This window comes from Anser anser (genome assembly GCF_964211835.1).
Source record: "Anser anser genome assembly, chromosome: 5".
Lineage (NCBI taxonomy): Eukaryota > Metazoa > Chordata > Aves > Anseriformes > Anatidae > Anser > Anser anser.
The window spans coordinates 7,590,765-7,615,858 of NC_139725.1; the positions used below are offsets into that span (position 1 = coordinate 7,590,765).

General features: G+C 38.4%; 1 protein-coding gene across 14 annotated transcripts in view; it reads right to left on the reverse strand.

The window, feature by feature from the left end:
• Positions 1-25,094, reverse strand: part of KIAA1549L (KIAA1549 like) — a 144,121-nt gene that overhangs the window by 60,634 nt on the left and 58,393 nt on the right. For 12 of the 14 annotated variants that reach the window (XR_014584925.1, XR_014584926.1, XR_014584927.1 and 9 more), the window contains 10 exons: positions 23,298-23,517; positions 22,456-22,589; positions 21,742-21,904; positions 18,423-18,482; positions 16,687-16,838; positions 15,114-15,285; positions 12,302-12,465; positions 6,490-6,680; positions 2,383-2,510; positions 811-834 (listed from right to left, as the gene is read on the reverse strand). Coding sequence is in view for 8 of the 14 variants with exons in the window: in XM_083837834.1 (XP_083693960.1) it covers positions 811-834; positions 2,383-2,510; positions 6,490-6,680; positions 12,302-12,465; positions 15,114-15,285; positions 16,687-16,838; positions 18,423-18,482; positions 21,742-21,904; positions 22,456-22,589; positions 23,298-23,517 (1,408 nt within the window). In the remaining 6 variants the exon portion in view is untranslated. The remainder of the gene's footprint in view (positions 1-810; positions 835-2,382; positions 2,511-6,489; positions 6,681-12,301; positions 12,466-15,113; positions 15,286-16,686; positions 16,839-18,422; positions 18,483-21,741; positions 21,905-22,455; positions 22,590-23,297; positions 23,518-25,094) is intronic. The other 2 variants (XM_083837835.1, XM_083837836.1) reach the window with 1 other exon arrangement.

Below are 25,094 nucleotides of genomic sequence, written 5' to 3' on the forward strand. Positions count from 1 at the left end.
TTCCTTCTGAGAAGTGGTTCTAAAAGGGTTGTATCAGTAAACTCTCTTAAACATACCTTGAAAGATATGCTTCCAGCTAAAAAAAAAAAAAAAACAAAAACAAAAAAACCATCTCTTTACCAGTATTTACTCCCCTTTGTATCGTTTCCTGGAAACTACCAAGTGCCATGAAAATGAAGTTCCTCTAGCAGTAGCTGAAGTCCCCTACCAGGGCTCTGCAGTAAGTGTTTCATGCACAGGTTCCTTCAAAGTTCTTGAAAGTCAGAATAATCAGGTGGCAAGAGCTTATCTTTCTCCTATTTTGTATAGAAGTTATACTATTAAATTTTAAACACAAATCCTGCTCTTCCATTCTGCCATTGGGAGTTGAAGATCTTGCTGCCAGCATGTGGTAGGAACCAAGGACAAGAATCCATAGCATGAATGGAGTACACACTAAAGATGGTTGCTCTATGTTGCTAGAAATCATGTAGCTCTTTTGCTTCCCCTTACAAGAAGCACCTGAACCATATTAAATATCATCACCACTCGGGCTTTTTTTTTTTCCCAGAAGAGAGAGAAGGTAAAATAAACGAGTAAAGAAAGTAGTTAATAGTTTTCCAGCAGAATTTGAAAGTACATAGTTATTGTTATCAAATAAAGTAAAAGCTAAAATGAAATTAAGATTTAAAATAAAGAGTTAGGATTTGCACATATGATATTGAAAGGTTTCTTTAAACAGCAAGTGCATGTTCTACAAATGCAGTACAGTCCAGAAGAGAGGATGTTAGGTGTTAGTCAGACTTTTAATAACAAATTTCACGTTCTTACCAATTTTCTTTGAAGATTTAAAACCTAACAAAACAAAACAAAAAATACCGTTGCTAAATTATTTTGCCAACATGTGTAAACATTACCTGACACTGGTTTTGAACCTTGGTTTTCTTGGATTAAAAAATAAATAAATAAATCATAAATGCCATTGTCTTGTAAAAGAAGCTTCATTTTAAACATTAAAATATATATTTATGATCATAAAAAAATAAAAATTAAATATTTTAATCCTGATTACAAAGGAAAGACCTCTTTGAGATAGCCCAATAAGAATACTTACTGTTACGGGACTGGAGCAATCAGTAAAGTCATAGATACATCAGGAGAAAGCATTACATTTAGCAAACACATTAACAAAAGAAAGTGAACAAAATTTTTCTGTGAATTTGCAAATCACGGATTTAAATCCGTAAAGCTGATTTAAAAACAGAACGCTACAGTTATATCAATTTTATGGTCCCCACAAGATGTAGCGCTGTACGGTACATGTATGGAAAGAGCAGAGGACACAAAAAATGCGGTATGATTTACTGTATAGGACAAGGGTCATCTCTGGTGCTTTGTATCTGTCTCTACATTGCACTGTATTTTTGCTAAAGCAGCAAAGCCCTTCTTTGGGGCACTTTAGTATTAGACATAGTGATCGTCAAGAGACGACAATGTCACACAAGGACTGCCATCAGCATGTTCTGCAGAGGCTACCCAGTAGATTTACTGGAGAAAGGAGAAGAGATCTAAACTAAGTTTTTCTCTTTATCCGAGTCCTCGCTTCCAAACTTGTATTTTTAAGAAAGAAGAATTACAGATTTGTATTCGTGACATAATTTGATGAGGCCACATGTAGCCTAATTCCCTCCCTTTAACGGGAAGTGATCAACTGGGTCAAGCACAGTGTTTTCTATTCATACAGAAAATGTGACCGTGGAAGCGAAGCTGTAACTCATGAGAAATAAGCAGAGAGATGGACAAAAGTAAAAAACAAGGAAGAAAGGGGATTTGATCCAGCTCTCATCAGATGTTCCTGATACATCTCAAATCACAAGTCACTACCATCAACCAAGGGTTTGAAAAAAACACCCAGCATAGCATCCTAGGTGCATCAGAAAAAGCTGTCAGTAAGTGTTAGTAACAAAAAGGTACGATGAGGAGTATTAGAAACGGGAAGTTAAAGCTCTGGACGTCTCACACGTTTCTCACCAAGTAATTCACCTTCATCAGGTCTGGGCTCAGCAACAGTAGGAATAGAAATGAATATACTACACTAAAATAAATGTAAAGCCAGACCACCTACTAAGCATCATCACGTCTTCATTAGTTTACTGGCTTAAAATAAATAAATAAACAATCACAGAAAACTTGCAAAGGCCCATGCATAGTAAGTAAACACCATGCTGTTTTGTGTGAAGTCGACAAATAGTTATAGCAGTAAAAAAAGTAAAACCAGCTATAAACAGAAAATGCCTGAAGGACAGCTAAAGGCATAGGAAGATGGCTTTAACACAGCTAGTGCCAGGGAGGGTACCACAATAGGGCGGCTGCAAGCAGCTTTCACCAGGAAACGCTTCTCACCGTTTCTTTTCCTTCCTTCGTCTTTTGTCACTTTTTGCGGTGCCATTACTTTCTGCGGGGAGCTCCGGCTGGAGCTGGGCTTTCCCGACTCGTTGCTGATGATGGAGCCGTTCTGACTCGGGGACCGGCTGCAAGTAACCATAGCAACAAGAGAGGCTGTAAGCTCTTCTCCACAAACCTCATTTCAAGGTTATTTCATTTGCACAGTTTGCACCACTGAGTTTTCAAGACTGATTTTGTACCAGAATGAGACAGAATACAAACAGCGTGCACAAACACAGGAAAGCAGGCGCAGACCGACAGCGTGAGACCACTGCTTCTCCGTTAGAGCAGCACTGATAAGCATCTTAAGTGACATCAAAAGCAGCCACTTCTCATGCACAACCCCCACAATCTCAGAAGCAGTACTGCAGAGGACAAAAACTCCTGTTACTAATTCAGTGACATTTATAGAGCTAAAATAAAGCAGACCCTTGTTTTTATAAATGTGGCTAAACTAAGTCCTTTATTATTTAGCCTGCATTTACACACCTCCACTTTCTCAGCCGTAATGCAAAATTATGTACTCACTTTACGTGTATGCACACACAATGTGATAAGAAAATTCTTTTTTCCTTTTTGCACATAACACAGTTTAGCCAGCACCATTATCTGCTGAAATTCCTAAAAAAAAAAGCTTGTTTTACTCAGGCATGGCATATCCTTACACTGAAAGTGCCCCCGCGCAGGGTGAGGAGGGAGGGCAGAGCAGACCCACCGCAAGTGTTTGGTCTCAGTGAGGAGCTCCCCTTACTCAGACCAGACATAAGCGGTGCACCTCGGGGCTGCTTTGGGAGCCAGCTCTCAGCAGCAGTTCCCTCCTTTTTGGGGTGGGCAGATTATTCCGTCTTAATGTACAAATTGAGAAAAGCAGGCCAAAGTAGAAGATAGGAAATTTGGTGCTGCTCCAGATGCCTGGTGTCACATTGCGTCTAGACTTGAAACTTGCCACAACAGGAATGAAAGCAACCTACAGGACTTGTGTAGTTCCTCGTGCACCTATCTGCAATTAATCACTCCCAATTGGCACGGTCAATGAAAGGATAATGTAAACAGGCTGCATCTCAGGAAAAAAAAATGGCCTTAGTCAAGAGGACTTGCATTTACAGAGAGAAATCAAATCAATGTCTACTGCTGTCACAATGGCTTTGTATTCGGAAAATGGTACCAAAACGAAACAACTGTGAAGACCATCCTGCAAATTATTGCTGATACTGTATTACCAGCTTGAAACATTCATTTACCTCCAGTTCTGACTGTCCTGTCTGGGGTCAATAAAGATCATTTACTGTGGTCAGAACAGGAAGGGACAAGTATGAGAAAGTAATTCCTAGGGACTCTCTTGAGGATAGGCTAGACGGAAATACATATAATTTGACACAGGCTCTTTCGAGATCCATGAATTTAAGAAAAATCAGCATGCAGTCCACCTCATCTCAACTTGTGGATTTTCTTGTGAAATTCTATTGAGAATAAACATTCTTGAAAAGTAGAATTTCTCCCCTGTAGACCCATCTGCCACTGCTAATGAACAGTCCCAGTAAATACATGATTCCCGGTACAGACTAATACCTGAGGAAAAGCTGCTCTGCTTGGGAACACGGAAAAGAAACAAGTACAGATAGCTTGCACCATGATTTCTGCTGCCACTAAGCTAAATATTCATCATTTTTCAGTGACCATCATATTTATTATCTTTTAAGTTTCCATTGGTAATAATGTAATGGTAATGGTAATAAAAGGTAAAAATAAATGGTAATAAAATGGTAAAATAAATGGTAATAAAAGAATGTATACTGACCAGTTACCAGCCACTTCACACTTCATAGCAGTCTGATTTAAATTGACCTTTCCAGACTGCTGAGTAACCAGGACCAAAGAGCAGATACATAAAAGTCGAGAAATATTTCTTCATCTTAAGAAGCCATTAAGTTCCATCCCCAGACATAGCTCATGGGAATGAAAAGAGACTGAATTTCTGCGTGTTCTCACTTACTCAAGTAATCACCCCAAAGGAGGCAAAACTAACTCTGTAGTACTGGTTGCTTAGGAAGGTACCACAGAAGTATCATGGGCTTAATACATTTTTATAAACAGGGTAACATTCCTGTGAACTGCTGAATCAAGTGTGCTAACCAACATTTGCTTAAAAAATGGGCAGATTAAGTGGAGGGGGATTTCTACACTCATTGCAAGGACTGAGCAAGGTGCCTAAGCACTTTTTTTAGACAATTAACTAATACGGCTGCTTTACGTTTTTTGTGTGTATTTCCACATGGCTTTGAAGAGACTTAAAAACTTTTTACAAAACAGTTCGTGTTATTAACTGAATTAACTGTGGTAGCACAGCACCAGCAGGTGAAGCTGGTATAACAGTGATCTTCCATTTGCAATTTTACCAGAGAACAGAAGACCGACAGGCACAAAGTCCACTTTGGTTCACACTGAGTGTAAAATCTGATCTTCATGGTTTGAGTGATTTATGGCATGAACAACGCACCGCTGACATTAAAAGGACAGAATAACAGTTTACATGCAAAGCAACTACAGTTACCATAGGAATTCTCACCTAGCTTACTCTTCTCTTTTTATACTACCTCCAAATAGTATTGCAGATGATTTACTGTACAACTAGACAAACATACAAAACCTAACATGCCAGCTCAGTAGCCTTCTGTTTCCCTTCTTCTGTAGGGAAAACCTCAGCGTATGACCAATGAGAAGGTCCACCTCTCCAAGAAATGCGGCAACACCAGGTGCTCCAGCCCCATGCTGCATGGGCTGGCACCTCCCACAGCTGCAGACAGCCTCAGTGTCTTTCTGTGACAGCATACAGAAATGTTGTACTGAGTTTTCCAAGCTTTTCTGTTACTCCTACAGGGCAAATATCATTGTGCATTGACACGCGCAAAATGAGGTGACTCATCTACGAAGATTTAATTTTCTATAGAATTTCTCTGCTATAAACACATAACCTTCTTTTGTGTAATCAAATCCCTCCAAGAGGCAAGGGCTCTAATGCCTGTGAACTAGAAAACAACTGTTGCCTCTGCTCATGCTGTTTACAGCATGGTTTTGTTTTCCTCTCTTCCCTTCAGTATCATTCTTCAGCAGTGGCAGTAAAAAGTTGATGATCCTCTGCTCCAAATTAATCTCAAGGACAACAGGTCAAGGAAAATTGGACTTGAAACATGCAAAACACCTGAGGTAAAGGTATAATCTACTTTCCTTGCCTGTCATGACTGAGACAAGAAATACTGACCTAACAGTTTCTGTGAGGATGATTCAGGGTAGACCTCAGCTAAAACTTTATAATGAGAAAGGTAGCAAAGAACAGATTCTTGAAGAAACTATGATGATCCCACCACCGGAAGACTTCAAAGAAATTTAGATAAAGTTCAGGCAGGGGTATCTTTGACAATGCAGTGGAGAAGAGCAAGGGCCAGGTAACTTCCCGGGGAGCTTCTAATCTGTGTTCCTACAACCCCGTAGACTTTGAAGAAACTGCAAACCTGAGAAACTACTTTACTCTAGACAGTGATGCCATCTAGTCTGCTCTAACATTCCTGAAAGTTTTTCTGCTGTAGATATTTTGAATCTAGAGGTCTTGCTTTAATGACATAATTCAGTGGATGTTTAGGGTTTGCTCTTCAGCTAATGAAGACATTGGGTCCAATTCTGGACTGATGCTGTCTGTCAGTGGAGCTACAGCAACTTACAATTGCAGAAGTCCTGCCTTTTGCTTCATTTGAGAAATGATCAGTGTTCATGCTCCAGATCCAATGTTTATTTCAGGTTCATTGCTTGTACAATGCCAGAGTGCACAAGAGAGCCACTTCCTATTTACCTCCTCTACACATGTACAACCTGTGAAGATCTCACTTTATTTTATCTTGTATTTTGCAGCAATCGTACCCATCCAGTGCAGACAAATGTTACGCCAAGAATATATTGCGGAGGAACCATCTGCCACACACAGAGCGTGGGTGCCAAACCTTACAGTTTTTCCCAAGCAACTGGCAGCATGTACCCCATTCCATCCCTCTGCAGAAACAGGTAACTCCATACCTTTTCCTTGTTTCATTGGATTGGGCAGTTTTAATGGTGCTCCCATCCTGAGTAATTTCCCTCTCCTGGGAGACAGGAGCATCTCTCACTGCAAGTGGAAGTACGACAGTCTCCTGAGTTACAGGCAAAACTTCATCTTCAGCTCCCTGCTGACCTAAGTGTTGTTTGGCGTAATCGAAGCCTTGTACTGGCTGAAAAAAAAAAAAAAAAAAAAGTGGGCAAAAAAAGTTTCCAGCATGTGTCATATGTTAATACAAAATTTCCAACTGAATATATAATTTCCTCTATCCTTTAACTTCTTTAATTAAATAAATTAGAAGTAAAAATGTGTAGATTACAATATGAATGCCCAACAAAGCAATTTTTCTGATGAGATCTCCATTCCATGTATTTTAAACATGATTAATTAGAATTAAATTGATCTTGGCTAACCTTTCTTTCGCTGCCTTAACACCCCCAGAAATTCCTCTGACAGACAATGGAAAAATGAAAACAAAAAAGAAGATATTAGGAAGGAGAAAAATAAGACCATACAGAAAATGGAAAACTTTGTCTGTGAAAAAATCTTGTGTTTCCAAAGGAGGTGGGAGTAATTTATTCCAGATCAAGACAAAGCAAAATAGGCACAAATAGAAGTTTCATGGGCAAATTTTTCCCCAAAAAAGATCCTTTTCAGAACAGTGAAATTACATTCCCCCTGGCTTGTAAGTTGCCTACTGAGAAGCTTCTTATTGATTTCACTTGTTTCTCTTGGGAAGTGGCATTCACAAGAGGCTTGCAGCCCAGCATCTGAGGGCTGCGTGCCCAGGCTCTTCTAGCCTGAAGCCATGGCTGTGCTTTTCCTGCTGCCTCTGCAAGCAAAAAGCAGAAATGACAAACGTGATCTGGGCAATGAAGCCACCAAATGTGGATTCTCCCAGTGGAGAAATTAAATCATTTAAACAAAACTTAACTTTCCAAACTGCATTTTCTATTGGAAAAAAAAATCACTCAAAGAAATTCCTGACCAACTCAGGAAAAAATATGTGTATCAGAGCAATGTCAATTCATCATCACTACCCCATGGCAAGTCATGATGCTATCGTCCCTGACAGAGCCGTCTGCTTGTCTCCTCTGAATGCAAGGTACCGCAAAAGCAGCCACCAAATTAACTATCAAGGGAGGAAATGAGGAAAGGAAGCAGAAGCTGTGTGAAGGCAGCTAGGAAGAACTTAATGCACACTATCCTAGAAAACAATATCTTTAACCAAAATAATGCTTATTCAGCCTTATTATCTATATTGTTACAGATATATAGATATCTATATATAACTATATAACTATATATAACTATATATAGATATACTGTTAGTCAAGACCATCACAGTTATTCTCCAAAACAGGAAACAACAAAGAAAAGCTGATTAAATCAGGTATTTCTCCCTCTGTGCCTTTCAAATAGTAGAATTTACAACTTTTAATTCATATTTTATTTTAAGCAAAATATAGCAAAGCCAGAACTTGAAAATTTTTACAGAACTCTATGGAGTCCCAGCCTGGATGTGCCAAAGGAACAAAATGAAGGATTATTTTAATCTGAGATCTACTTACCACCATGTCTGGTAACAAACTGCATTAAAAATGAATAGATGAAAAAGCCATCCTCATCAGCGGACATATTGCGTTAAATAAAATTTGATCTTGGAACCCTGCTCTGAGAAAGCCCACAGGAACAGATGGCTTCACCACCCCTGAAGGGAACTGGCAAGACTGAATCACGATCAGGCACTGCTAAAGCACAGCAAGCATAGGTGTCCAATAAGGCCACAGTACTGAGAAAGACCGAAGGAGAGGGATTTGAATATTGATTTTGAAATAATAAATGAATGATCAGACAATTAAATTACTGTCTGGCAAAGGGCACAATGAATACAGGGAGTTTTCTGGGACATTTTTTTTTCTCTGTAGTGATCACAAAAAAGACACTGATATTTAAATAAAAAGAAACAAAAGAACAAAAAAGGAAACAAAGAAGAAAAAAGTAAGGTTATTCCCTCCCTCTGCATATACCCATGTACGCAGACAGATTCTCTGATCTTTTTTTTCCATGCCCTTTATCAATTTGATAGTGGTTGTTTTCTCATGGCCTGCAGTATTTGCTTTTGCTTGAGGGTCTTAGACTGCAGATCTTATCTCTGTTTACCTGCAAGCTTATATTTTCATGCGCTAAAAGAAAGGAAAGGTGACAAATCAGATTACAGCCTTTAAAAAAAAGCATGCTGTGAATTCAGAAACAAGAAAGGTAAAAAGTAACATCTATCCAAAAACCTCAAAGTAAAAACAGTATCTCAAAACAAAAGCAGCATTTAAAGAGCATTAAAATAAATTCCCATCGGAATTCTGCCTATTTGCCTATTTACTACTTTTAATGGTGCAACTGGAAAGTCAATTGGAAAAAATGGTAACCTTGCCATCACCCTTCAAATTAGTCCTGATGTCACTGGCTGCTCAGTCAGTTCAGAATGGCAACACAATGCAACACAATTCTTAAGATACTATAAACTAAACTGTATATGAGAGGTCATTTTTTAAACTTTACTTATTTAGCCTTCAGTCTGTTACAACAACAATGTCATTTCTAATTTACCAGGCAGAGGCAGCAATCCTGCTGTTATATCGTAGCTCCCTTCTGCAGAATGATATTGTAATGCTGGGCGTTTCATTACCCCTCTGTGCTGTGTTCACGCATCCTGTCCTGCTGACATGGGACAGAGTCCTTGAAGGGCAGTGGCAGGCAGCTCTGCTCTGTGGAGAACTGCAGCGTCCCTCTGCTCGCAGCAGCAGCAGGACTGCAGCGATGAACAGGCAGCTCCGCTCTGCCAGCTCCCCTGGTACGGGACTTTTGAAATAGAAACACCTCTCAAAACAAAAACAGCTGAAAACCACGGCTGTTGGTATCCCATAACATTCTCTTCTCTATGCAGTTTACTGTATGTTCTAAAGGTATCATAAAACTATTGCAATAATTCAACAGCAAGACCCAGGCTCACAGAAAAAAAAAAAATAAAGCTGTTCCTTAAACTAAAAATCATGCTGCCGTGGCTCCACTTACAAAACAGATTTAGCATTAATCAAGCAGTCTCAGGCACTTTTCTAAGCAATGAAATATATTATATTTATTTTAAATGTGATGTAGATATGTCATCATCCACTACTTGTATTGCCAAACTGTGTGAAATGAAGAAATTACAGTTCAAATAATTACTGCTATTCCTGATATAACTAATGCTGGAATGAAAAATAAAACTTTTCTTTTCAAAATGACCTTATTACATTATCTTCCCAAAATACATTCCTTAGCCTTATTTTAAGTAAAGATGCTGAAATCAGGACAGACAAAGCCAGACCATTCCCACCCTGCTGCAGGATTTATCTTCCGTGGTCCATATGCCCGTGTATACCCTAAACTAGGTCTGGCTGAACCTTTCTGATGGAACCATCTTTGCAAAACCGAATAGCAATCAACTCAGCTTTCATTTTGAAATGCATCACTATCTCTATAATGAAATACATTATATTTTATGGAGTCTCAAAATATACCAAAAATGACCTGCAGATTCTTCTGTACTAGCATTTTAGTTTGGATCAGGAGTGCACTTTTGAAGCGAATCTCCAAATTACCTTCACTGGCCACACTTTGCTTCACATCTCAAAGCTCATGAATCTCCTTTCAGATAAAAGAAAAATGGAAAATGTTACTCTAGAAGTGAGTCTGCTGTACTGCAGTTGCAAATCAGAATCATAGAATGGTTTGGATTGGAAGGGACGTTAAATATCTAATCCCAACTCCCCTGCCATGGGCAGGGACCCCTCCCACCAGACCAGTTGCCCAAAGCCCCATCCAGCCTGGCCTTGAACAATCCCAGGGCTGGGGCATCCACAGCTTCTCTGGGCAATCTGTACCAATGTGTCACCAGCCTCAGAGTAAAGACTTTCTTCCTAATATCTAATGTAAATCTACCTTTTTTTAGTTTAAAACATTACTCCTTGTCCTATAACTACACTCTCTGACAAGGAGTCCCTCTCCTGAGAGCAAATGTGCAGTAAAATCTCCTGAAATGAGTATAGTGTCGATGCTGGCAGCTCAGCACCAACTGTTTTGATCTGCAGATTAAACTCCTGTGTGATGACATTGATTACTAATGTAAATTTAGCCTGACTGAACAAGTTTCCACCTGACCACCTGTATTACAGTCTGATTAAATTCTGGTTTCTCAGGGAAAAGTCAAAATTTGACACTCTTTTTCTTTTTGGAATGACAACTGTGGAATATTAAAAATTTTTCAAGTTCTTTGCTGTAACCTCTGCCAGCAGTCTTTTGTTGTTGTTGTTTTGTTTTGTTTTTTAATAGCAACTTTGTTCCGCTGCGAAGCATCCCATAATGATGGCCAGCTCAAAACAATGTATAAAGGTAGTTTCACTTTGCATATCAGCTGGTAATAAGATTGCATATAAGAAGAATTAAATGTTGCACAGTATTTGCAGTAACCCCTAATAAAGTATGATCTGTACTTTAGACATTTCAATGGGGCTTTATGTGATATCACTGCAGTGGTATTAATTTTTGTTTCCATTTGCAATAGTATTTGTTTCAGTTTTTCAGATCTAGTCTTAACACTAGTGTGATAATTTCAGATAAGTAGATGAGCATACTGTAAATGAATGAAAATGTCCTTTCTGTATCATTTTGGATAAAAATGTCTTTTTCCAGCTGGCACCAGCTGTACCCATCTGCAACTAAGCTGAGGAGAAAAGACCTGTCATATGCATCCTTCAGCTCTCCCTCCAATTTACATTTTTCAGCACTAGCAGCAGCGAAGTTGAAATCACAATAATCCTGCTGTCTGCAGCATTAGGAAACAAATGAAAAAATTTTTCATTTCAATCCCATGCCAATGAAAAAGAACAAAGCTGACTAAAAGGGTGAAGGAACAGTACAACTAATACACACACTCGGTGGATACAGACTCCTAACTTTGGCTGGCCCTGTCTAAGAGCAACCTTGCAAAGGCAGAGTTTTTTCATTACAGAAACAAGATACTATTCTGTAACATATTTCTGCTAGATAATCAAACTGGAAATTTATTTGATTTGAAACATATATACATATATATATATATATATCTCCTTATATTAGGCTAGTAAGTTTAAGGAAAATTTCATTGTTTGAACCCAATCAACAATATCCACAAATAAATTAGAAAGTTCAGACCATCTAAAAGGAAAATAGCATTTGGAGAAATTTTCTGAAGAATTAAAAAAAAAATCTCTGAATTACCAGCTGCATGGAGCACTTCTGAGTAGGACCAGGTCTGAACTACTACCAAAGCCCACAACTTTAACTGTTGCTACACACAGCACATAGAAGCAGCTCAGGCCATGGGTTTGAGAATGAGATTCTAAGGCAGAAATGCTGCTGACAAGACCTAGGTGTGATATTCCATGTCCTAATCCGTACACCAACTTCATGAAGGAAGCAACTGTCCTGATTATAGCCTACTTAGCCCAAATGGCAAAGTGCTTTCCATCACTGTATAACATCTACTCTGTCACACAGCAAATGTCAAGCTGTGAAGTAATCTGATGAGTCCTGAGAAGAACAGAAGGGTAATTGCTCTGACCAGAGGTATCAAGAACAGAGAAGTCCAAAGACCCAACCTGTGAGCGGTGACCACTTGAATTCCAAACGCCCTTCACCTGCATCTAGCAGAGAGTCAGAGTTAAAACATCAGAAAGCAAGTGGACGTCTTTGATCTGGAGATTAGTCACTCACTTTAGCTCTTTGAGGCAGGTTCATCATGGTGTCCGGTTTGAAGTCATTCTTGTTTTTTCTGCACAGAACTGCCGTAATGATAATGATGATAACCGTAACCACAGCAATGGGAGCCAGCACTGCTGCAATGATCCACAGGTTGTTTGGTGGGTTCTTCACCACAGCTATAGAAAATTGCAAACCAACACTGGTAAGTTTTACTGTGTAAATGAAAGATTCAAGTTGCTTCCAACAGTGTCTTCAGCTGCCTATAATAATTAGTATAAAAGGATTGTTAGTAACCTAACTATGCCTTTGTATTTATTAAATAAAAAAATGAATCAACAATACTGTTCAATTCACAAATATCTGAGTTCTCTTCTTTAGTTAGTTATAGCCAGCTGCAAAACTAGCCATCAGCTCCCAAGTTAGATATCACTCAAATATTCATTTACAGAATAAGCACACACACAGACAAAAAGAGATGTAATTAATACATTCTTAACTACTTTTCAAAACAAAACCAGCTTATAGTAAGATAGCATGATAGTATGCGTGTTGAAAGTGTACACGCAGAGTCCAAACCTGGTGTCACAGACTTGCAGGCTCAGCAAGAATAAATTGGCTCAGCTTTGAGACAATGAAGTTAAGAACACTAACAGTTATTACTGACATCAACAGGGCAATAAGAAAATGCTTCTCTTGTGCTCTAGAAATACTTTGTCATAGTTAAGGTCAAAATTAATCTGTTATTTCTGAAGGAAGAGAAGTGATGAGGTTGGAAAGAGCTATTTGCAGATATTTTAATAATGGCATCAGGAAAAGGGGACATTTCAGAAATGCGGTGGTGCTTAAATGTTTTAGACTCCTTTTCATCAGAATAAAGTCCCTTAGTATGCATGCTCAACTCATACACACATAAACGACCCTCCTGTGACACAAACTCAGTTCTCATTATATTCCTTTCTGGAAAAACACCAGATAATCTCCTTATGATTCTGTATTTGCTTTACTGAAATATTTTGTGGATTTCAACATACTTTCTCTATTTATTTTCCTGTGCCACTGGTTACTGGCATGGATAGGCAATTGTGAACAAACCAATGTAAAACAGCCTTTCCTACTTCCTTGAGGACTAGTGCTTTCAAATGTCATTGCGCTTATTAGCTGTCAGAGGCACACAGCATCTCTCAGGATCAGACTTTGAATGCACACCATCTTGCCCAGCAGTAGTTATGAAAGCCAGCTGAAAGTCTTTCTGAAGCTTGAGCCCCTTTTCTTCGTATATGTGCAACTTCTTGCAAAGCCAATACAGTTTATTGGGCTAGGCAGGAATAGCACCGTTAGGTACCTAACAGTAACCGTATGCTTAGAGACTCTCCAAAAACCCACTCTGAACCCCAGGATTAAGTAACCTTTCAAGGTTCACTTCTCAATGAGCTTATATAATTCTAAATTAATGACCCTGGATATGTAGTTTGGGAACGAAAGGGCTGTGGGGAAGGAAAGAGAATCTGAATTTTATCAGACAACAATAAGCATAACAATAATCATAGACTGCTGTTGTGTAAGCAGAAAACAATTTTTGAAAAATCGTAACTATTCTTTGTAGAGAGCTCAGAAGAAACAATGGCCTTATGACTAATAGGACAGACATTTTGGAATCCTAGTTTGCATCTTCAGTTCAGTTACTGGTTTCCAATGTGACCTTGAATAAGTCAATCCACAATTCATGCTACTCAACAGGATGTCAGTGAATTTTGAAACAAGCCTTTCATTTTGCTATAGCTCAGTCCCTCACTTACGGAATGGTAACATCTATATTTTTTGTTATTACTCATCTGTCTTGTCTAACCAGACTATAAGCTCCTGAGGGTAGATGTCTTTTCTTACTGCATTTTGGTACAGAGCTTTTCATTCTGCTATAACAGAAATTATAATGAGTAAAAATGAAATGCACACAAAGTATTTTCTTTGGGAATACAAAGGCAGAGTACAAACACTGTGTCTAAAATGAAACAAATTGATTTTTTTTCTCTAAAAACGTATAAAGGTAGTTCTACTTCCTACATTTCAAATACTCTGGCTTCACAATCTCAGTTAACCAAGGTCATAATTTCAATTTCTGTAAGTTTTGTTTATAATATTCTATGCATGTTTAACTTGTATGAAAATCTGCGGTTGAATGAAGCTGCCTTCTCAGACCATGGAAACACAAAGTTAGATCATCATCATCAGCTGTCATATAATTATCTAAATTCCCATATAAATCATAAAACTGCATGAAGAGTTATAAAGCTGCTATACGTTTTCTACAGCTATTTTAGTAAAAACAAAACTAAGAAATACTGTAATTGAAAACAAAATAGTTTGGAATTTAAATGCTAGACTTTATGAAGACAGGAATGGAGATCTGAGGTTTTAGTCCAGTAAAAGTCGATTATGCACCATGATCAAATCAAGAATCAGGTACAGTATTGTGCATTCCCTGGAAATGATATCGTACTTAAGTATTCTAACTCCATCATATACTTATGGATGATACATCAATTACTTACTACAGTGGTTCCTTCTTTTCCTATCACCATTACATGTAATTATTTCAATATCACCTCTCCTCTAGGCAGAAGAGATGGCTGAAATAATGGACCCAGGAAGTCCCATTTTATATACTTTTCAGCCAGTAAGGAGATCCAGTGTGGAAACCCACATTAGAACTTTAATTCCACCTGGATAAACATCTTGGAAAAGTGGAGAGATTGTTAAAGACATCAATTCATACATTAAACTTTTATTAAAAAAAAAAAAAGAGAAATATCAAAAGGACTCTTACGATCAGCTTGAACTTGAATCACATAACCTAATGTCAAGGCCATCCGCTGGGAGTCAACAGTACTCAAAATTTTGGCAGCTGCAGTGCCCAGCAAAGGTTTGCCATTATATAAAGTATAGTACGTCAGTTCAGCTGGCTCCTTGGGTCCTGGAATTCGTTGGATTTTAACCATCTTTCAAAAAAAAAAAAAAAAGAGAAAGAAATAAATTTCAGTTGTATCATATCATCACAAAACCAGCAAGAAGCTACCTGAAGGCAGTGCACGCAGTCTGTCAGACCCAATGTAAGTGTAAGCTCCATGCACCCAAGCAGGGCTTCCTCTCGCCATGTCCCAGTCTATTAAAATTAGTGAGGACTGACTCCCTTCATAAAAATCCTTAAACATAATCCTAATGTAAACCCCTATACTAGGAAAAGCATGCACTAAAAAAAGGAAAGGACATTAGAGTCCTGTTGAATGTTGAAAGCTACACTTTACCAGCACATTGCAGTTCAAAAATTCCCTCACATTTTACTGCTACGTTCATTATTTTTGATCCAAGGCTAACAATAAAAAGAACCGTGTTTTCTCAAATTTATTCAGCAGAAAACCAGGAGAATTTAAAATTGTACCTCTACCTTTCTTGAGAGTAGAGGAAGTGTCAAACACTTGGAATGATAAGAGGAAAAAATGAGTGGTTTTTTTTTTTTTTTGAGATCCTTCTCCATTATGTTGAAGCCTAAAATATGTCATATTTTCAGGGAAAATTTTAAAAGGTTCACACTTCTCATAAATAAAAATGTATTTCTTCTTTTAAAAATTCTTTCAGTGGGAAAATACACAGAATTGTGGGCAAATAAGAAAAGTGGTAATTTGTTTTTATATCTCACAACAAGCAATTATTGAAAAATAACACATAACAAAAGGAAAAAGTAGTAACTTGTCATGCATTTTGGAGAACAGTCCCTCTTTGAATCCCCTACAGCTAACATCAATTGGCTAAGTTAGTAAGAAAGCAATATAAGGTTGTTTCAAATAAATGAATGGGAAATGTTGCCACATAAGGGAAAGATGATTAATAAATTATCTCTGCTTTATAATGTGATCTGTGGACATATAATTTGATGACTAACCATGTATAAGGACTGCTTCATACATTTTTTTCAATAAAAAGAAAAAAGTTCTGCCTTTATTGATGGAAGAGCTAGGAAGCTTCTTTTTTCATCCCTTAAGAACAAAAATCAGAACTACTCATTGTTTCCAATATAAAACTTTTTGATAAAATATGTATATTGTATTTATCTTCACAGGAACCGAAGACAAAATATTTATTGACACTGATTAACTAATGACAACTTTTAGAAGATGAGAGGCATGAAAACATGTCTGACTTGACTGACTTGTCTGACTGACCTGAGAAAAAGGAATTCATTAGTAATGCCATGCATATTGCATTCACTGCTTTGGTGTTCATGAAAAAAAGACAGGAAACCTCAACGCGGTTAGAGTTTTCCACACAAATTCAGGCGGTATGCATCCAAACAAAGCCCCTTCCAAAACATGTCTAGGTGCAACTCATGTTGCATCAACCACCTGCACAGTGTAGCTGCCCACAGTAGTGGCACGTTTAAATCGTCTTCCTTGCTGATGGGACATCATGAACAGTGGGGCCAAGCGCTGCTCCATTAGTCTTGCAAAGCTCTGATTGTTCAGTCCCAGCAATGCAATATCAACCCCTTGTATAACTGTGGGAATGGAGAAAATCAAGCATCAGCACATCTTACACCGACAGATTAAGTAACACATGGTTTGCAGGGCTGTTTGACAGGGACCAACTAGATTAGAAGAAAAATAACTGGAAACTGTTTCAGTACAGTTCTGCCCTCTCGGTGATTCCCAGCGGGGATATAATGTGCTTCTGTTTCAGTCACTGCACTGTTCTTCTCAGATAATGCCAATGATGTTTCAGAGAATAAAATCCTCCAAAAACATTCTTAAGCTTTTAGTTTACCAAAATGGTTTAGAAAAGCACCTAATCTATAATCTCCAATGTAAAAAGTCAGTGAAAACCTGTTTGAGAGCTGTCCGGTTTTATGCTTGTCAAAGGAACAGCCAGATCCTCCTGTTAACTAAACAATACTTTTTTTTTTTACCCAGCAGTTTTGAAACCTGAAGTTGGAATTTTGTACAACTGTTTGGAAAAAAATATTATTTGTTTGAGAGCACTGAACAGACATTTCATAAGTGCTAATGGATGTAAAATAAAATGTACACTGAATTTACATAAAGTTCAAATAAGTGATACAGCATGCTAATTTAGTTCACATATGTGTATGATTTCTCAATATTATTTTAAAATTCATTTGGGAACATCATTTTTTTTAACAACATTGTTCCCATTACAATACCAACAGTATTCCATTACAGTAAGTGCACGAAGGCACGAAATGGAGTATCAGGTTCATGGGGTCCACATGGGGGGAGCTGTACTTCAGAGGATGACAGTCTCTGCATGTATTTACTTTTAACCTCAAAATTATGAATAGATGTAACAGACACCACCAAGTCACACTGGATATTGGAAGAAGACTTCAGAACCTAAGCCATTTCATGACAGATTTCTTACCCTTTGCTCTCCTGAGCATTAAACAATTTGATTAAACAAAATGATAATACTTTTGTATCTACTGATTCAACGGTGTCTGGGAAAAGGGGTCTCTCCCCTCTTGACAAGTTAGCACTTCTAAAGGCAAAACAATTCTGAATGACCATGCGATACTAGTGAAATGATTGTGATAAAGCAAGAATTTTGAAACTTAATAGCATTGCCTGCACCTTTTTTTCCCATAAACACAAAGTTATACATTTAATGCTTCAGGTGGAAGATGCAAAAATTCCTGGACCCAGACACACAGTCAACAAATGATAACAAACTTTCCTTGGTTTAACAGATCACCTTTCTTCCTGTGTAATGTCTACAAGCCTCTTCTGATTTCAGATTTAAATCTAAATCCCACAAACAAGCAAGCAAACAAACAAAAACCCTGTGTTTTAAATCTCTGAAAAGACAATGTTGCTCTTCTAAGTGCTTAAACCCCAAAATGGCATAAATTTTGAGGCAAGTGTTGAATGCAGGAGATTGCTGTGTTTAAGGTGACAACTTACAGTTATGTCCAAGAGTAACTTAAAATACATTTGCCCAGCTGAATGCAACAGAAAGGGTCGGTGGACAGTTATTTATTTTGTATAAAATTACTGCACAGATGTGCTTATATAATTGAACACTAAAAATTATTCTCTCAAGTGCAAGGAAGGAGATTAAAAAGTACCTGTGATCACCCAGTAGTCTCTAGTTGACTCTGAGACATCAAGGTTTGGGTACTCCAAAGCTTTAAAATAAAAGTTGACATTATTTCATAATATTGCAACATCCTACATACGTCCTTAAACAATATGGTTAATCAGACACTGATAAATAAGATTGAACTACAGCTTTTCTATGAGCATTGTACAAAGGACAGTACTACCCAACCCAGGAAGAGATCTAGAGGCATAATTTTTAGGATTACAGTTTCTCCTCTGTCTGGAAAAGGGCAAGGAGTGTAAACGGTAGAGGTACTGTACCACACAGAATATATATCTTCTGCTGCCGAAGTATTGGCCAGTACATTTTCTGAGGTAATGCTAAGTGTTGCCCATTACTAAAGATGATACATAATATGCATGTCTCTGTGTTATATACATCTCTGCTGCTTCCTCCATGCCAGTAATCAGCTGGTGGAAAAAAAGAGGACTTTCCACCATGATTCTTGTGAGTTCATTTTACTTAAGTCAGACCACAATTTCAACATAAAATAATATTAATTAAAATAAACAAGTGCCAGCTTCCACCAATCTAAGTGCAGTTTCACATGAATTATAAACGAGATTAGTAAAACTGAGAAAACACCTTAAAGTGAGGGTGCAGGCACATTAAAAGCATGCAACGTTTCAGGTATTACTAGCATATGTGCTTACAGCTGTGAGAAACTGATATTTGCAATTTTGATGCTTTTTGTTAGGTTTTTAATCTCAAAAGTGCATTAGGCTGTAAAGTTTAATATGCTACTAATTCATTATACACATCAGCATTTTTTCAATAGATTTATGCAAAGTGGAAAGCATTAATATTTGGTACTTAGTTTAGAAAATATACGTGCTTTCCATGTCGATACACTGTTATTTAGTTACCTTGATTTATAAACTTCAAAGTGGTTTGAAATAATAAACATAGTACAACATCTGATTATGCACAGTAACTGCTTTTCAGAAAGAATTTCACTGTGAGTCCTGAGCTGTGCATTTCCATGATAGACTGCAAGGGCTCTGGAGGAGCCACCAGAGTCTAGGGGGAAATTGTGTGGTCTGAAAATGACAACAATATTTATTTGAAAAACTGAAACCACTGCACCGCCACATGAATAAGCATAAACCACTTTTCAAAGTAAACATTTTCACAACGCATGCGATCGATCTCAAAGCCATAAATACTATGTGAGCATTAAGTTCATGCATTTGCTGTATACCTGCTGCATTGGGAATAAAACCAAGAACTCCAGAATGAGCTATAAGCCATTACTTGTCACAGGAGCACTTGCTAAAGACTCTATCATGTCAGTTCATCACGTACGGGGATCAGCAAAGAACTGCAATAATACACAAGACTCTTCATACGTGCCAAACGTCTTCTACAGCTCCTGACTACTGAGCATATGCCTATACTGCTCTTACAAAAAGCACCATAAGCCTTTTCCTATGCAACAGGCCCATCCTTGAGATAAAATAATAATAATAATAACCCAAGCACAGGCATCATCAAAATTTCCTAGGACTTACTCCTTGTACTCCTGCATGCCCTGTGAGGACAAGTCCTGCACGCAGGGCACTCTGACAGGCTCACATGCAAGCTACAAAAAGGAAGGAGTCTGTCTCGTGATGAATGGTCCACAGCCCTTCCTAGCTCCCCACGCGCAACATTCATCAACAGCCTCCCTTCTACTTCCCCTTGCTTATTGAAAGAACTGGTGAAAATGCATGCTAACCCAGAGATGCCCCTCTTTCTTGTAATGCAAAGTCTGATTCTAAAGTGCACCAGTGCAGCAGAACTCACCACTAGGCAGTTTCACCTACAGTCATTTGTTTGCAAGCGTCTGATGTGGATAGGTAACGTCTCAAGAATATTTGTTCCTTCTTTCTCAAGGATTTCCATAACTACCAGAGTTAGCCGTGATTTCTGCCCTCCTTGCACTGGAGAGGGATTGCATACCCCACAGACAGTGGACTGCTCATTGGGCAAGTACCTAATGAAGAACTGCACAAGATGATTACTCTGCAGTTGTGCTGTTTGTAAATAAGACATACTGGTCAAACTGGTAACTTGTACTTTCCCCAGTGCTCACTTTTCTGCAGTCTGGTTCTGGTTGTTCTTAGAATCAGAAAACGAACAAGCACTTTGCTAATTTTACTTGAAGCTAAAAATCCACTCAGCTCAGTATTCTGATCCTGAAGGCATATTTGGCTCTATCCTCATATGCTCAATTATTTCAATGCTTGTGAAATTAAAAATTACTAACTACTCTGTTAATGATATAGCCTTATCAGTGAATTTGATGGCTACCGGATCTTTACTGGTATTTGAGCACAGTATATCAAATTTAACAAGTATCTCATGAAGATTTACGCACTGTGAGATCAGCTGAAACCTGCCCTCACTTAACCAGGGTCCGTTGCCACGAACAAATGTACCCATTATGTCTCTGTCTCTTCTCACTTCCATTGAACACCAATCTCTTCCAGTGAATGGATAACTTGTCACCACAGCAAGTTTAATTTCACACACTGAATTTCACAAGCAGATTAAACAGAAATCCCCATAATGAAATTTCTAATCTCTTTATTCTTTTTAAAGAAATTAGCACACAGAGAGTCAGTGAGCATATATACCATCCAGGCTACCCGGACATACAACTTCCTTTAGCTCTCTGTACCTCTGACTCTTCATAACGGTGGAAATGCAAGTGAATTATTGAAACTAAAGTGCTAAGACCACACTGAAAAGTGGGTATGAAGCTCCGCAAATGCACTGATGACTTTCAAAAAGGAGATATGTAGGCAGAACTCGCCCACTACCCAAACATGCTGGCATTCAAAGCACGCTACAGAGTCATGTTACTGGACCAAGTACTGGGGGCTTGGTCTTTCAAATAGTAAAGAGGTATGCTGAAGATGAACTTTATGTGCTATACTGAGTCCCTCTGAAACACTGAATTAGGAAGATTAAGTTTTGTTTCATTTAAAACTACATTTTACTTTGTCTGGAACTTACCACTGGGTGTTTTTTTTTTCATATTAATGGCAGCATATATGCGCTGTTTTTTTATTATCTGACAGTGTTTCTAACAGCTGAAATAGACATTGAACCAAAGCAAAAGAAATACTCTAAATTCCCCCCTTTCTTCTTATTTTTTTAAACAAGCAAAGTTAAAAAAAAAAAAAAAGTAGTCAGGAAAAAAATATACAACCTGTGAGCTTCATGACAAAGCTTATAGTGCTTGCAAAACCCTTGTGGTGGCTAATCTTAGAGGTGTGTGTTGAGAAGCACATACTTACATTCTGCAATGGTGAGAGGTGGGTAGGTTAGATAGAAACCCACTAGCTCAGCTGACAGCTGATTAAGAAGGTTGCTGGAAATGGTGCCATTTAAAGTTGTGCTTTGATTGCTCACCACATAAAACAGAGTGACAGCTTGGGAGACATTGGAGGTATTCAAAATCTGAAACAGAGGCAAAGAAACAATGTGAAGTCATGTTTCAGCTCAGTAAAAAATTAAAAAATAAAAGTAAAAAGGGCAAACAACAAACTGGGGAAATGTTAACTTGAACAACTGACCAGATACAGCTCACTCAACATTATTGTGTAAAACAGTTTGTGGTACTTTAATTCCTACTTCAGCAAACACAGAGCTACTAGAGGACAGTAGCAAGCAGAAAAGGTGCCCTCATATTCACTGAAAATATGAAGTAGGAAGAATATCTAACAATTCATTTTTATTTGAATTTCACTTAAATGATTTACCTTTATTTCTCAAAAGGATAAGAATGTATAAAAAGTAAAATTCAAATTCACGAAAATAACGTTATAGTTTTCCATAAATCATGCATTTTTAAGTTTTCCTGTAATAAACAAAACAATCTTATTTCAGATGAAAACATAAACTTATTTCCATAATGGCTATTGAAGGCATTTTGTTGAAATACAAGCACAAAACAAAGAATAACCCAGAGACTGTAGCAACAGGCACTTGCAAAGCGTGCAACACAGTACCTGAACTGTTAGGTTGTTGCTGGTGTTCCAAACCTTTCTTTCAGCATCCTGAAATGCTCTCTGTAGCCGTTGCTCCATTGTCTGAACAAATTTGCATGACTGTATATTGTCTGTTTGACCCACAAACTGCAGCTCTGGAAAAAGAACAAAGCATTTGCGTGTAGACAAAATATTCTTAGTTGCATAACCCCTGTCATGTCTGACAGCAAAACAACCGGTTTGCAGATTAAGCGCGTGTAAACAGTGCCATGCAAGACCATTCTAAACTAGCCCTAACTAAAGAGAAACATAAGCATTAAGTTGCATTATTAAAGTGGATACTCTCCACAAACAAGTGGAGATTGTTTCTGTATGGATACTTAAGATGCTAAGACCCGTCCACTGTGCACAGGTTTACTCAAACCCAGGCAGGAAATGAAGGTCATTCTGAAACGTGTTATACTCTTAAATCTCACAAGTCGTTCGCTCTTACAAGACATAATCAATCATAATATTGATTCTCATTCTGTTTGTGCTAGGAAAAATATGCTTAATGTAACTGCAATATGTATGTGCACATAAATACATAAGAACATATAAGAAGTCTCTTTGCAACTGAGTAGGTTGTTTTAGAGGGCCAAGGGAAGGAAAGGTAGCTTTCATCCTACTCTGCTGGCAGTCCTGCGGGTACTGGGAGCCTAGTCATGGTGCAGGTGAAACCAAGGCAGTTTGTCCTGCTGCTTCTTGTTGTGGTGTTACGCTGGAAAGCTGGGGGGGTCAGGACAGCAGAGGAAGGACGAGCACTTCTGCACTGAACTGCCAACAAAACACACAACTCTGAGCCTAGGCAGGCTATCGCTCACCTGTCTTCAGCTGGAAGTGGTACGCAGGGAGTGGCTTCCATGGCGCGGCCAGGGTTGCAATGGACTGAAGATGCAGCACGTGCTGCTTTATGTCTGCCGTGGCGTTGCTGATCCCGTAGGCAATAAGCCTTTCAATTACAGCAGCTGGTATAAAAACCAGTCTCCCCCGCGTAACATAGTAACCAACTGTGACATTATTCGATTGCTCCAGGATTTCAACCTAAAACACACAGAGAAACAATTTTTGTTTTGATTTTGTTTGCAAATTCAACCACTGTTTGATGGGACTTCTCATTCCGAATAAAGCTCCCTTGCAGGCTTTTTGCATGTGTCTAAAGGACCAGTGCCATACAGAACTGGTCAGGGAGCTTTAGTCCCAGGCCATGCAACACATGCTCACATTTGAAGCAGCACAGTATTACCACAGCAACTCACATATCTCCAATTTAGGCTAAGGCTTCATTCATGTACAGATAAAAAGAATATTTTTTACTTCTGAGTATAAAAATACAGAGAATTCAGAGAACATCTAGCTCCTATTTCATTCCTGAAGTTCACTAAATACATGCACGTTTTTGTCATTACAGGTTTGGGGTTATAGGTTTGAAAGACCAAAAGTTACCCATATTTGACTCTTCAGTCTCAACTGACTCCTCTATACTGCTTATCCTGTACTGCCCCAGATAGCTAAGCTACCACCTATGAGTAGAAATGACAGACCACAAGAACAAACACACTGTGAGCCAAAACATGAGTTGATTTTTACTCCACCCAGAAAATCTATATTTTTCAAAGAGTTTAAGCCTTGGAACTTGTCCTCCAAACTAAGTTATAGCCAGGGTTCCTCTATTAGAAAAATGCAGACTCTGTCAGGTTTATGAGAAAGTGAGAGAACAGATCTGACAGTTTTTATTGCTGCTTTTGAGATCCAGGAATATACAATTCCTAAACTCAGTAACATCACCCAAACTTGAAGCCACAGGGCATGGGGACAAAAGTCAACCTGATGGCCTCTATTGTGAGCAAAATTACTGTTTCTTTTCCCCCTTATTGGTAAGTGTACTTCACGTAACAGCCTCAGGCTCAGCATGAGCTCCTGCCTAACAAAAGCGGGAACGTGTTTTACAGAAAAGTACCCCAGCAACCAACTTCAGCCTGCTCTAACATTCAGCAGCAGAGCTTCGTGCACTGTTGCTAGAAAGTGACAAACGTATCTCCCTCATTTATTTTCAACAAAACATAGTCTCTCCTTGCACAGGATTTTCATCCCTGTGGAATTGAACTTGTCAGGCACTGCATTTTCAGGAGGAGTGGACTGACAGCAGTGACATCCCATTAACTAGCCTTGCTCTTGCAATTGATCCAGGCTAAGCACAGCAGCACTTGCATGACTGCAAACCAGAGTCATTCCTAAACTGCTGGGGAGAACGAAACGGCTGTTTGTAGGAGTTTCCTGGAACATATCAAGAAGAAAGTTGCACTTCTCCCTTCTACTTCTTCAAATAAAATGACAAGTTTTGGAATGGTCCTTGTATTTTTAGAGCCCAGAGCAGGTGTTACCCATGTGTCAGAAGTAAGTTGGACATACTCATATATTACATACAAGCGAGGAAGCAGCCAGGAGGGGAGGTCAGAGACTCACCAGACAAAAGTAGAATATCTGACACAATCTAGTCCACCACCTTTTTTATAATACCGACCTCTCCACAGGATACCTGCTACTTGTCTTTGACACAGTTAAATCACTCAGATTCAGAAGGCCTAAAAGCAACACGTAATTTTTTTTGTAATCACATA